This window comes from Chaetura pelagica, unplaced genomic scaffold (assembly GCF_000747805.2).
Source record: "Chaetura pelagica isolate M959 unplaced genomic scaffold, ChaPel_1.0 scaffold271, whole genome shotgun sequence".
Taxonomy (NCBI): domain Eukaryota; kingdom Metazoa; phylum Chordata; class Aves; order Apodiformes; family Apodidae; genus Chaetura; species Chaetura pelagica.
Genome location: NW_009952106.1, coordinates 161806 through 177454, shown reverse-complemented (window position 1 = coordinate 177454; position 15649 = coordinate 161806). Strand labels below are relative to the sequence as shown.

At 36.9% G+C, this 15649-nt stretch overlaps 1 protein-coding gene across 1 annotated transcript in view; it reads right to left on the bottom strand.

Moving 5' to 3' along the window:
• KIF6 (kinesin family member 6) overlaps positions 1-15649 on the bottom strand; it is a gene marked incomplete at its 5' end in the record, with an annotated part of 207295 nt that overhangs the window by 44037 nt on the left and 147609 nt on the right. The window contains 2 exons of the mRNA XM_010006127.1: positions 8427-8482; positions 14453-14555. Of these exons, the coding sequence (XP_010004429.1) occupies positions 8427-8482; positions 14453-14555 (159 nt within the window). The remainder of the gene's footprint in view (positions 1-8426; positions 8483-14452; positions 14556-15649) is intronic.

The following is a 15649-nucleotide window of genomic DNA, read 5'->3' as shown; positions in this document are numbered from 1 at the left end:
ACTGGGACTTCTAGGCACTGGGCCACATTGAATAACATCCCAGCTGGGAAATTACATCTGGGGGACTGTTTGTCCCCATGGCCTGTTTTCTCTTCTATTTTTCTCACAGATGGCTGCAGATTTTGCAAAGCTAATGTGCTTTGTTACGTTAGTCATAAGTGCCATGCCTCAGCAGTAAACAGCAAAGTTACACACCCGAGATTAAATATGGTTACTACTTCTGTTTCTTTTTCTGACACAACTGTAGTGTCCTGAAACTAACTCTGAGAAGCTTTCCAAATCAAGAACGGACTCTGATCAAAGAATAAGAGAAATATAAGAGCAATAATAAGAGCAAATAGCAAATTCTCTTTCTGTAAGTTTTGTTTCTCATGACACAGAACTCAGTAAGGGTAGTAAACAAGACTTCCATAGGAGAAAATACTTGCTTGCAAAATAAGAAAAAGCACTTGAAAGACCACATGTCACACCTCTTGTATATCATTCCTGAAGACCAGAACATTTAAAGGTAACTACCTATTAAACAGAGGACAGTCCTAAAGTGACTGGCTGAGCACCAACAATGGATTGCCCTAAACATCAGAAGAAGTCTGAACAGCCGTGGTAGTATAAAATTTAATGCAATTGTGAATGCAGCTTAAGCAGGAAGCTCTGAAGACCTCAGAGGGGGACTATACTGCTGAGGAAAAGGACTTGGGTGTGATGGTGATGAGAAGCTCAACATGAGCCAGCAATGTGTGCTTGCAGTCCAGAAAGCCAAACATATTCTGGGCTGCATAAAAAGCAGTGTGGCCAGCAGGTCAAGGGAGGTGATTCTCCACTTCTGCTCCACTCTTGTGAGACCCCACCTGGAGAACTGTGCCCAGTTCTGGAGCCCCCAACTTAAGAAGGACATGGAGCTCCTGGAGAGAGTCCAATGGAAGGCCATGAATATGATCAGTGGGTTGGAGCATCTCTCCTGTGAAGACAGGGTGAGAAAATTAGGGTTGTTTAGCCTGGAGAAGAGAAGGCTCGAGAGAAATCTTCATCAGCCTTCCAGTACCTGAAGAGGCCCACAGGAAATCTGAGGAGGGATGGGGTTGTAGTGGTAGGACAAGGAGTAATGGCTTTAAACTGGAAGAAGGGAGATTTAGGTTAGACATCAGGAAGAAATTCTTTAGTGTGAGGGTGGCAAAACATTATCACAGGTTGCCCAGGGAAGTTGTGGCTGCCCCATCCCTGGATGTCTTCAAGGCCAGATTGGATGTTTTTTTGAGCAAACCGGTTGTGCCAGCCCACACAGGGAGGTTGAAACTAGTTGATCTTTAAGGTCCCTTCCAACCCAAATTATTCTATGATTCCGTACTTCACAGAATAAGTTATATTATTTGTCTGCTTAAAACAATTACTATTCTATCTAATGCTTGTTGCCCTTTATCAACTAAAAACAATACAGCCAAATGTAGAAATAGTTTCACAATTTTATTTTCAGTTCTCACCCAAGTAGAACTCAAACTGACCTCAGCTAGAGTTCTTCTTGAGTGAGAAGTTGAAGACTTCGAGTTCCAAAGACTTTAAAGATCTCAGCTGAGAACAGCAATTCATACTAAGCTACCTGAGGAATGAAACGCTGTGGAATGGTATTACTGAGTTATCTGTTCTTTAAATCTGCATATTGAATAAATTTATTTATGAGTTGTTCACATCTCATTTCATAGAATCATAGAATCTTAGGGGCTGGAAGGGACCTCGAGAGATCATCTAGTCCAACCCCCCTGCCTTGAACCAGATTTGCCTGTGGAATGGAGCCTTTCTCTTGGAGTTTCTCAGCCCCTTTTCACACCCAATCTTGCAATTTTTCTGCACTAGTAATTTCCATTTCCCAAATTCACTGAGCACGTGTATCAGAGAAAAGTCTGTGTAAGTACTTGATATTGTCTGGAATTAAACTAAAACAGTGAATTATATTAATCAGCAGCTATGAAGTCTCAATGCATATTTTAATAAAATAATAAGTATCTCAGAATATTACACTGAAGAATGGAATGCATTTCAAAGCACAGTTAATTTCTTCCTTATTATAGCCTCACTTTATTTATGGTTGAAACAATGTCCAGTAAGTTAATGACTCTGACTCAGAATATTTATATTAATATTGATATAAAATCAATAGTTAACACTACGAGTAGTGTTGAGCTTTAAGAAAGCAACACATTGATTTTGATGATTTTTCTTTTCGTATAGCAAATTATGACAGCATTTTAATTTCATTTAGGTTCCATGTCAAGCATGGAATTTTCTTCAACAGAAAAAAATTCTATCCTTCCTAAGTAAAAATACTTCTTCAGCAAAAGTTTAAAAAATGTTTTTTGTTCATGCATGACTTCCCTCAGTTCTTTCAGTCCATATAACCATGGGCTAAAATATGCATAACATTCCTAGTGTCATCCTTGGGATTCTAGCTCTTAACTAACTGATTCTCCTTTTTCAAAAAAATTTATTGTCTGCATGTGAAGCTAAAACAATGTAGATATACAATGCAGCCAACAGAGTGTTCTTAGACTACCTCTGCCAAAATAAATATCACTTAATCTTATATCATTTCTTAACTAGCAAAAAAAGTTGCTGTAAGTTCTCTTCAAAAGTTGCACAGGTAAAAAGAAAAACCTTGCACAAAATATTCTTACTTTGGATTTGAAAAGTAGGTCTACTTGGTTTATCTCCATGGGTATGTAGAGAGACCATAACAAAACATCTTATGTATACATACGTAGAATCTTGTTCATAGAGAAAAAGGTGATTATAAATTCAGAATTTATATTATTTAAGTTCCGATTAGCTATGACATCTAACTCTGCATTCGCAGAAATAACAGTGGGAGGTACAAGGCAGTGAATGAGAATCTATACTATCCTTGAGCACTGCTGTGTCTTGTCCTCACTGTCCTCCAGTCCCCACCATTTGAGTGTAGCATTCCATTAACTGTGACACATAAGATCAAGTATTTGAATAATTTGCTGGCACATTATAAGTAGACTTTTCAATAATTTTGCTTTGCAACACTAGGACACTTCCTCACTAAAGATTATAATTGGCCTCGGTATCCAATGATCTTGTGCACCAAAATCAAATCTTGAAATGAGGCAGAGGAGTGCAACAGCTCAGCATTCCTGTGGGTATAGCTGCATCATCAACATCATGTGCACATAATCCACCCACCTACCCTTTTTCATTCCGAGAGTGCCTGTTTCCTCACACAGTTATTACTCCCACATGAGCTTGCCCTTCCTCTCCCAGCTTCAATCATAACGTTAGCTGATTTCTGGACAGAGTAAAAACAACAGCTGCTTCCCTTTGGGCATTAAATACCATTTAGTATGTTTTTTTCCTTTTAGGAAAAAGTTAAATCTAATAGTGGTATAAATACCTCAAATTAGGCAGACATTCATAGGGATGAACTGGAAATCTTTACTAATCTTAAATACATCTAACACATAGCACATGCTTGTATACAGGGAATTTTTTTAGTCACTGAATTCAGAATGAATGTCAGTTTACACTGAAAACACTGTAAGTCCCCCAACTCTAGTTTGGTGTATTATCAATCTAGTAGCAGTATCAATGTAGGGCCTTTTTGTTGTTATTTAATGCTTTGCAGTTTGTTTAGATGTACACTTTTCTCCTTACTGTCAGAATCTTTTCACACAGAATGTTTTTGGTAACGGTGCAAAAACCACCTTGTTGGTAACAGTGTCCTAGAAATAAAGCTCCTGCTAACCCTGATAAGGAAAAAGTTTTGACTTCAGAGGTTCTGTCTTTGTTCCTCACCATCCAGCTCTATTTTATTTGACAAGAAATTAAATTTGTTTTCTTCAACTTGAGACTGTTTTGCCTGTGATGGCAATTGGTTAGTGATCTCCCCATCTCTCCCTTGAGCCCTGAGCTTTTTCTTATTTTCTCCACTTATTCTGCTGAGGAAGAGGAATAAGAGTGCAGCTGGATAGGCACCAAGCAGCCAGCCCAGGCTGACCCATCGCAATGTGCAAAGCACTATCACTCTATTTTTTGCAAGAAGAAATTTTATACTTTCATTAATCTGAAATCAACCCTTTGGCTTCAGCATCATTTTTTTTTGTTTTGTTTTGTTTTGTTTTTAATTAAGTCTTTTCCAACAAAACCCTAGGATCTATAACTCCTGTTAGAGACCCTAACTCTTTGGAAATGATACAATACAAAAATACTTGCAGTGGCAGAGCATTTTTTTTCACAGGAAGATAAACTTTGTTTTATTTTATTTTCAGCCGGTGAAATACACACTTTTAAAATTCTTAATGTGGGACCAGAAAAGCAAAAATCTGATTGTATGTCAGTGCTGGCCCATTTTCTATTTCTCCTCCACTGGTTACAGAGTTCTCATTAATTTCCTGACCTCTCAGTTATTTATTCCCACTTTTACTTTTGTTGGTTTTCTGGTTTTGTCTTTTAGAGACTTGTCCTTGGGTACATTCCCCAGTCATATGAAAGCAATTCTGAATAGTTCAGTCAAACCAATCCAGCCATGTCTACATATTCAAAATCTATACTTCATTTATCTGCCTTTTGGTGGTATATTTATACAGTATACTGACTTCCAAAGGCAAGTACCTCTCACTGCTTGCCCAAAGCCCTCTGCTTGTTTACTGGTGCCTACACAGAGGTTTGTGTAATAATGCAGTAAACAGGATTACTAAAATGACCTGGCTTAGCTTCCATCTGTTTCTTCTTCTTCTTAAAAATCAGAAAAAGACAATTTTTACCCCACAGTAAAATTCACCTTATTTCTAGGAGGCCATTGTGAGAACTAAGCACTATGAAAAATCTAAGACATTCTTTTCCATTTAAATATTAAAATCTCTGTATTGTTGGCAGTGCTATTAAACATAAAAGGAGACAGAGTCCAGGAATGTGTGGTATAGTAGCAAAGATGCATGCTAGCCACAGTGTCTCATTTCTGATATTACAGTCATTCTGCACCTAAACTTCAGCCTAAATGTAGATATTGTTTTCCTTAATCTTTTTAAGCAAGCAATAACACAAGCAAAAGCTTACCACGAAAATCTTACTGCAAATTTCTTTTTCCATACCCTGATGTTTTTGAAATATTATTGTAACTGAGAAGTGGTTGGAGTATTTTGTGTACTTTTTACTGCAAAACATTGATATTTCCAAACTCAGAATGAAAAGGTACTTATGACATAAACGTTACAGCCAACTGCTGTCACTATCTCAAAACATAACCAGACTGCATGAAATGGGCTCTGTGTCCTCGGTGGTGCATAGTTTTCAACTATTCTGTGTAGCTTAGAAATAACAGAAACTGATATTGATGTGATCTGTTCTTGATTGTGCACAACACGGCAGCCAGGAATGCTTAAAGAAACTGAAACAACAATAAAAAGAAATTAAAGATCTAGTTGCAGGCCGCAGATGACTCTTATTTCTCCTACCGCATTTTCAGTAAAAATTTGGCAGGTTAGTAACCCTACTTAGCATCTATAATGGTCTTCTGAGGATGTATGCTATGATGAGACAAACTTAACTGAAAAATTGTTTCAGGCTGCTAAACTATATAAATTCGTGTAAGTGCATTGGCTAAGCTGAATAAACCAGAAGGTGTCATATTGGATGCAAAGATTTTGTAACTGTTAGAGAGGTGCCAATAGGTAGACTTGTTAACAACTATCATTAAAAAAAAAAAAAAAAAGGTGGATAAGAAAAAATGATAGGTGAATAATATTTATGTTAACCAGATTGCTAATTTTCACAGGCTACATAAAGTTACACAGAAAGAATTGAGGGACTGGACAATATGACCACTCTCAAGCCTCAGACATCAGTGTTTAAAAAACATTCACAAAGTAGTGTACATCCGCATAATCTGTATACATTAGCATATGGATAGCTATAAAAAGATACAACACGGATGGAATCTCTTGCTTATACAGTAGGATTACAGTATGAACTAAATGAAAAGACAATTTTTTCATTTTACTACTGAAAGAAAAAAAGAGTAACAAAATGAATTTTCAATTTGGAAACACTTTACTCATGGCTACACTATATACCAAAACAAAATCAAAATGTGCAATTTTGTGCCATTTTTCACAGAACTAAGAAGACACTTCTAGTTTGCTCTTTAAAGGAGCTCTTCAATATTCATGTGGTCCACAAGCTATTACAATTTACTATAGGAAGCATATAAGCATTGTCAAGTTCAGTGTATAAGTTCTGTTTTGTTATACAGCTGCTCGTTTTATTGAGGGGATCAGTTTGGTTTTTTAGTTTACATGCGCATAGAAATATGCACTGAGATTTTTGTATCATTCATGTTCCCCAAATATACTGCTCTGTTTCCCTTCTAACGCTGAAAAAGTTCACCAAAACCAAATTTTAAAACAGATGCTTTTAATTGCAGCAAAATCCATACTCTACTGCACTAGAGCCATCAGAAGTTTCGCCTGACTTACTGGGGAAAAACCCACAGTGATTCAGTCCAAACCAAGGATTTCTTTTCCATTTTGCTGGGATCCACAGAAACAGTCTTGAGAGGCTACATCTATACCACGTTGTTACGTGATTATTTCTGAGAGCTGCTGTCGCAGGCTCCTGCAAATCTCAAGGGACTTAAGAGACCACACAAGTATTGACCCAATGTGACACTGTAAGTGGTACCTTCAGGACTCGCACATGTCCCACCACCTCTTGTACTGTCTCCCACACCTTCCAAACATTTGTTCTCCCCCCAAGACATTTGCAAGAGATATGAGGTGTATGTAAGGTGGCTGCTAGGCTCCCATCTTCAAGCTGCACCATTGCAGCCCCAGGCACTGAGAAAGATGTGCTTGTGTATGGCTGCTTATCGCTGGTGTTCACTATGCTTGCCCCACAACAGATTTCAAATTCAGCAAGTCTGACACTCAGTGCTGACTTTGGATCTGCCTTTAGGCCAAGAAATCTCTTGGCCTTATCACAGACAAGTAAATCTAGTAGACAGAAATAAATCAGGACAATGTGGACTCCAAGATGGTGGCAGAGAAAGAGATTGTATCCTGATGTGATGGCTCATGTTCAAACCCATGCACAACACTGCCCAAAAGCTGCAGACATTATTCATCTTAGAGATGTTTCTTGTTACTTGGAGAATAACGCACATTATCCTCCATAGTAGGTTTAGCTGCTTTTCCATTTACTAGAGCAAAAAGCTTGCTTCACAGGATTTAAGTGAGTTTATATGGACACAGGAGATACCCATAGTTGCAAGGTGAGTATTGAAATTCTACTTGCGTGGGCCAATCTGAGGATATCCATGCACCAGTTCCGTACTGACACTTACGTTCTGTCCAGTCTGAAGAAGACAAATGAGTCTACTGAGAGAAGGCAGGTTGATTTAAGTGTCATGTCTTATAAAAATTACCCACTGTTCAGAATGTTGCTGCAGCAGGGCTCAGCACCTGATGCCTATGGTTCTGGATCTCTTTCAACCGTCCTTTGTGCTGTGGTTTGAAAACACAGTGCCAACATGGCTGAGGATTTCCTCACAGCTGACATAACTTTAAATATACTGCATAATATCTCTGAGGGACTTGTGGTGTACCCAAAGGTGTACCCAAAGGAATCTGGCAGTAGCTACCATTCATGACCACAGAGAATATAATCATAGCTATGGTGAAAGTAAAAGAGCACTTGTCAGGAGTCATGAGATTTTTGACCTTTTCCAGAAGTCAACTGCTGTTACAAGACATGGTGATAATGATTTCATTGTCCGTGTCAGTGGTGGTGCCACCCAAAGAGTAAGGAGATAGAAGCTGAGAGCAAGGGCTACACCACTGGACCTGGATGCCAGATTACATTTAAATCTAATCCCTCACAGTCTGCATCTGGAAGCTTGAAGGGACTTGGTTCACCTGAATGTATGCATAGAGGAGGACATGGACCTGATCTCCAAGGATTCAGGGACAGAGGACAAAATGTGTGTTTCAAATCTAACAGAGAGCCTGGAGAGTCAATTTTTAGCAAAGACACTACAGGCTTGGAATCAGCTCAGAAGTCAATTAGGAACATGTCAAAAGCTGCTAGGAAGATCAGATAAACCTATCTTGGGGCTGAATGTACCTACAGGCGATTTTTAGTTTTGAACAATCTGAAAGCAGGACCCAAGGATATCTGTTGGGGATCTAAAGCAAAACATTTCAGGCATTCTCTTAAGAAGGAAGCTGTTTTTCATATGATGATATTTGAAATAATCAAAACTGGTACATAAAGCTATTACTGTTACAGTCAGCTAACAATTTACCTTATTGGAAATCTTAGTAATGCATTGATTTTTTTCTATTAGAAACTGGAATTTCCTCCTCCGAATGCTGTGATTTCATAAGCTACAATGTAAAACGAAGCTGAAATGTACTCACTTATCTTATTTCTCACTTCATTTAATTTATCTCCAAGGCATTTAGCTTCGGCAAACCTGTCAATGTAACACAATGATACAGAATTATTTAAAGAACAACTACTTAAAGAAGTTGTTTACAATAAAATACAGAATAAGTCAGGACTGAATTTGGTTTGTAAGCAAAGCTAGTTGGAAACAATTTTCCATAAAAAAAGATTGCCTAGTTTAAAATAAACCGTTTCTGAAAGAAACCATGCAACAAATAGGCTTGCTAGACAGACAAAACAAAATTATTTGACTTTATAAGTTTTTAAAATTATATTATTCCAGTCCTAACGTTTGGATTATATTAAATAGTCATATTACACAATAATAATTTTAATATGTTATACTACTTGCAATGTTTTAACATACAGCTGTGTAAATGTAAAAGAAAAAAAATCCAATCTAAGTCAAATAAAAATATTTGGAAGTATTAGATCTTCATCTCACCTGGAATTTTAAAATTTCAGCCTATAATTTGCATATTGCTGATGATCATTCTTTGTGCAGTATGAAAATGTACACCTCTATCATTAAGAAACCTCACCATCAGAAATACAAGAAGGTGTGACAAAACTAGGTTATTGTTTTTTGACAGTGAACACAAACTTTCAGATGATATTCAGGTACTGCCCAAATACCAATATAAACTGAGGCTAGCCACATGAATATATATGCAAATAGCAAGCAAGAAACATGTTGAGAAGGACTGAAGCAAATCAATGAATCAAGCTTTGGAAACGCCCTATTTGTAGTATGCAAGTAGCTTGACCTTGTATCAAACATGGAAATGAGGGGGTTTTTTAATATGTAATTCCCACCAGGTGTGTTTCTAAATTAATTCACTTGCTACCATTATATTAAAATAATCAAACTTTGACAGAGTATGTATATATTCTAATGTTCAGATAGTGTTGCAGTGATCCTCACTCCTTAGGAAATGTGTCAGAACTAAGTTTGTTTTTAAAAAACAGCTGCTTATGAATTATGAAAAAAACAGAGGCTTATGAATTTACTTATATTCTCTGCATTCCCTACAGTCTGCTAGAGCTTGATGCCTTCTTTTGTGGTTTTTTTTCCTGTCAGTTTTCTCATCATTTTACATTAGTTGCTGTCATAATTCTTCTCTTCCATTTATTTAACTCAATACTACATAAAACTGTTTAGGACAAATGGCATATGTATCAGGCTTTCAAATGCCAAGTATATCCTGCTGTAAAAATACCGACAGTCAACTCAATCTACTATGGCACAGTTTGAAGAGTCTCTGAGAGAACGGAGGCTTGTTCAAGGAAATATCCATTGTAATAGTATAAATATCAATAGTTTAAAACATAGAAGGATGAGCTTTTGCATTGTGTCATTTGTTGTAAGACATAAGCTTGATGTAAAATTCTGAATTGTTACTTGGATGTGTACCAGCTGAATGCTGCTGGATGTGGAGACAGAACTGGAATACTTAATTTTTAAGCAATCCTTCAGCTGATCTGGAATGGTCTTGGTCTAGCCAAAGTAACTGAAGAAATCCACAAATTGCATTTCTACCTAACTCAAATAATGGCAAAACAGTGTCAAGAAATACAAATTGCCCACGAGGAGGAAGGATGTGGAAATCTGCGCTTTCTCAGTTTGTCCATTTCCCTGTAAAACTAGAACAAATTAGCATTTCAAGTACCCGTATTCGTATCTGCTCATGAACATTTGCTTTCAAGGCTGAATTCAACATGGCTAAATGGCTGAAGCTGAAGTGTTCCTCAGCACCTACTGCTTCTTACATAAAGAAGGCAGAAGACTTTGAAGCATCAGTAAGGCATTTAAATCAGCTTTTTCCAGTAGTGTTGACTTACAGCACACAAGCAGGCCTGAAGATTGTGTAAAGATCAAAGGGAAACACCCCAAAGCACCTCTCTCTTTCTTTCTCTCAGTTTCCATGAGCCAAATACTAAGTTCTTCAATTACTTAGTAATTCCTGAGGCAAATCTCCTGTTGACTGTTGACTCTGATTCATGTTCACAGAGAGATTTAGTTGGGCAAGTTGGAGCCAGCTAACTATCCAGCCTTTATTCAAAGGTTACTGCCAATAGTTGAATGGGCCATGCATGTGTTTCTCAAACACCACAGTTTATAAACAGGCACAATAACATAAACTGAAATTTGGCATTAATTTATGACAGTCCAACAAATTCCATCTGTGACTATGAATCACAGTCAAACAAAATAAACCAGATAAAGACATAAGATTTGACTCTCATATTGAAAGGGAAAAGGTTATTTCTGATACTTCTCTAATAAAAAAGTGATATATTGTCTAGCATAAAGGTGATATTGGTACAAATAGTGATGAGGGAACAATTGTATTGTCAGCTGAAAATAGTTCATGTTTATCCTACAAGGAGATCATTCCATAGAAAGGCTGAAGTTGCCAAATCATGGCTTCTATTACCCACAAGATAAATATTTCATGATGAAACTTCAAAGTGAATTTAGCCACTCATTTTAGTGGAACAAGCGTTTTTGCATAGATTTTACTCTTTGAATTTAAATGCCAGTAATGAAAAAATAAACATTTTGAGAAATTTCTAACTCATAAGGTAAACCAAGACAAACTCAGAGCCTGTCCGGTGAGAAAATGGAGACATTTAGTGAATTAAATGAAAGGTCACTCATTTTCAATTATTAGAAATTACAAAAACAAGTGACCTAAGTGAAACTCATCCTTCCCATGAAACTCATCCATAGGTACAGAAAAAACAAGTCAGCTGCTAATCAGCTGAAACACAGAAAGCAAGGAAAGAAGAAAGTGGAAAAAAATAAAGGAGATCAACAAAATGGAAACTAGATTTACATCACATCTATAAGCTCAGTAGAATTTTAATACTAGAAATATTGACTAGGATAGGATTTAAAAGCTTTGTGCAGTATGAAATATTACATTGGAGTGGCTCAGCTGGGAAGATTTCTTTGTAGTATATTTCACCATAAAATTAGCTTCATTTTTTTTCTTCTCAGAGAAGCAATGCTAAAAGAACACAGTTGCATTGAGAACCAGAATATTATTAAGTTACCGGGAAGTCAAATATAGGAAGTCCAAATTGCAGAAATCTGGTTCTCTCTGGGCCTAAACACAGATTTATGTATTTTATTTTATTTTATTTTTCTTTAAGCAAAGCAGCAGTTACTAATGCACAGAAGAAATGTTTAACTGCACACTAAGCTGAAGAAGATGACCTTTTCTACCTTACAGAGCCACTTCCTGTTAGCAAGTGTCCTAAGGGGGGGGGGGGGGTATCTTGAATTTATTGTCTTTCACGTAAGTCAGTAAATGAGTAAGTCAGAAACTGAGCTTCAGAAAGAAATTATCCTTAACTATCCAAGTTTCCTCACTTTTTAAATCCAGAGATTGTACCGAATTACAGTTCTGAGGTAAAGGCCATGTAAATGGTCCTGAAGAAGTAGGAGAAAAGTTTTGTGTTTAAAATCTAATCTTCTTTTATTTAAGTTTTTTAAAACAAGACAAATGTTTTTTTATTTAATCAGCTGATTACATTTTATTTCTTAAACACAGGTAGTTACAGAAAAAAATACAAGTGTGTTGCGTGTGTATGACTATGTATATTCACATGTACACAAATAATTTAAAATCCCTTGCAAGATTTGTGACCTTCACAGTCAAACTTCCAACTAAGCTGTCTGACAGTTCACAATTAATGTAAGAATTATATAATAAGCAAGCTGAGAAAATCTACCCATGGGGAAAATTAAGACAGCTAAAAATAAGTAATTCATGAACCAAATTTTGTTTGTGGTATGACAGAAGTGGTTATGGAACTATAAACAAAATTATTAACATGAGAGGCCTACAGATAAAGGGAAGCAATGGTAATCTCTAAGCATGTGGTGTCCACACACTTCTTCCTGTGCAATTTCAACACTGGCTGGGTAACAGAGCTTTTGTGTAACTGGTAGTTCAGAGGCTGCATTCCAAATTACAGGCTGGACTTCTTATAAATCCATTTTAATGAACTCAGTAAACTTGGAGCTATAGAATTCTTTGCTATAAATGACTGCAAATGGCAGGGTAAAACTGTCTTGCTCTAAGGGTATCAACATTCACATTAACGCTGATTTCAGCAATCAGTTGATGCATGGGAGGGGTTACCCAAGGCATTACTCTGAATCTCTTTGTTCTTTATGGACAGCAAATCTGGTGTCAAACTTTGTGGGTTCTGCCCTTCTCTATTACATGTTATGAAACCAGAAGGAAATACTGGTTTGCTTCATAGTAATAACAAACAGAGAAAATATGGAAGAATTGTGATTAACTAGAGGAAATTCAGGGTATGACTCACAATTGTATTGCTCCCATTATCATGCTGTGACCACAAAGCGTTCTGCTCAATAGACAGCAATGCCAGAAATGACTGAAGTGTAATCATGTATGCAGTGATGACACAATGTTGTGGCATCATCTTTTATATTGATCAGAAGAAAGGCATTACTAAATATCCAATCGACATGGATAAATCTATGCATACTTCTTAGATCTTGGTAATTTGTGTCTGTGGCTAAGTTTTAGACCCAGGTAGAAAGATAACCAGTTCAGAAAAGTGATAAATAGCCTTCAATAAGAAGGCTATAAAGCTTATCTTCAATAAGACCTTCAATAAGTCACAGAGATGTGGAGATAATTTCTTGCCTCAATTCCGCTGATGTAAATGAGTATAAGACTCTGAAATGTCTTTCATGTCTACTACATAGGAAAAATTTGTTTTCAAGAAAGCAGAAGAAATCTGGGGAAGGAGAAAACCCCAGGACAAAATAAATAAAAAAAAAAAGGCAGATTGAGAGATCTGCTTTTGACATCTCCAGTCTTAAACCTTGCATTTCTTACAGAGTACAAGGAGGGTTAATACTTGAAAAACTGACATTGAAACAGTGCAGCTATGCAGTCAACATGGACAAGTGATGGTGACTTAATTTTGGAGATGTTTAAAAGCAGCTTTCTGAAAATCCACATTTTCAATGTTTTGCCATTCTCAACATCTTCACTTGAAGGTTTTCAAGTGTTTTGCCAGCATTAACAACAAATGTGGAGGAGGAAAGTATTACTTCTGTTTTTGAGTGCAAAACTGGCAGAGAGGAGCTAAAATCACTTGGCAAACAAGTTAGGAACAACAGACAAAAGCATATGTTAAACATCTCCTAGCTTACTGTCCAACTCAGTACTGAAGCCAGTAAAGCATTTTTGTCAATGGAAATAGCAGTAATCGATTCAGTCACATGGGTCTTACTTCCTCTAGATAATTTATATGAGGAAAGGCTGGGAGAGCTGGGTCTGTTCATCTTAGAGAAAGGGAGGCTGAAGGGGTATCTCATCAATGTTTATAAATACCTAAAGAGTGGGTGTCAGGAGGGTGGGATCGGACTCTTCTCAGTGGTGTCCAGTGTCAGAACAAGGGGTAATGGTCACAAACTGGTACACAGGAGGTTTAACCAAAATTTAAGAAAATACTTCTTTACTCTGAGGGCAACAGAGCACTGGAAAAAGCTGCCCAGGGAGACTGTGGAGTGTCCATCCCTGGAGACATTCAAAACCTGCCTAGATGTGTTCCTGTGTAATCTGCTCTAGGGGATCCTGCTCTAGCAGGAGAGTTGAACTAGATGATCTCCAGAGTTCCCTTCCAACCCCTACCATTCTGTGAGTCTGTGATGAATGCTATTTACCACATTGCTTCAACATGCCTATGAAGATATGATGAATAAAACCAGAAGAAAGATGCACTAAGGTTCCTCATGGCACATTCATATTCTGTCCAGATTTTTATTCTATCACCACTCAGTGCCTTCTGAATATCAAATATCCCCAGGAAGAAATGTCAAAGTTTCTGTACTAAGATCTCAACAGAAGCCTGGGATGTCTGGTGTGAAATTACACATACCTGCCCAGACTCATAATGAACTCTAAGATGTCTCCCGCTAGCTGTACCTTGCTGTGACATTTACCTCTGTTTTAGAATCTCTTTGTTGTCCTCAATGGCTCTGCTGTCAGCATGGTCTCGCTTGAAAATTTTGAAAGCTTCCTGACATCCAGGTGACATCCTTCCTCCTGCCCCAAGAATTAAAAAAACAACAAAAAAACCAAAACCAAACCAAACAAAAAAAAAAAAAAGAAAAAAGAAAAAAGAAAAAAGGAAACTACTTCAGAGTCATCAAAAGACAGACATTCTGCATCTATTTAACTTCTATTTAGACAAACAGAGCAAGTCAGCCCAGGGGTCTGACAAAGATCAGTGTTCCACCAATTGAAAAGCATTTTTGACAAAAAATTTCTCTTATCGGACAAGAGAATTTCATTTCACTTCACTTCTCTAGTTTGAATGTTTGGGCTGTATAATTTCTCAAGGTAACTTAAAATGTTCATATATAAAACCTAACTTCAAAAATTTAAAATATGTGAAATATTCTGAAGAGTGAGCCAGAGGTATTTTTACAACAGCAAACTGCAATTTCTTTCATCTCTGTTTCATGCTGGCCCCCAAACATAACTTGAATATTTTCATTGTTCTTGGAAGAAAGAGGTTCAGCATCTTTTAATTATAGATAAGCTTCATCCAACTTAGTGGATGTTTTCTGGCTCCTTTTAATTTAAGCACATATCGTACCTACAAAACCAGTTGGTTCCTGCCTTTTACATTTTAAATACAGTGTTTCCTTTTCTATGCCAGAAGGTTGAGACCTATTTGGCCTTCAAATCTTTTTAAAAATCACCATGGAAAATTATTACAATCTGTATTATCCATCAATTCTCATTGCTAGATGATCTACAGATCCAAGTAATAAATCATGCATTTTTCTATCATTAAGAAAAACATTCAAAGGCTTAAGGAGAACAAAAAACTACATCGGCATATGTGTTGTCACAAGTACATATATATTAATAAATAAGCAGAAGAAAGGATGAGACTTGCACTTAAATAAATTACAGTAATGAAGATGGTCCAGGAGCAGAAAGAAGGTGGAATCTCAAATTCAAATTGTGTGAAAAAATGCAAAATACCTCCACCTCTAATTCAGCCTAATGGTTGCAACTCAAAATAATATTTCTTAAGTTGGATTTGGATTCTCCTTAGGTTGTTTTTTGTGGTTTATTTTTTTCTCTCTATACTCTTTCTTCTGTCCTATTCACAACTCTTCATTCCT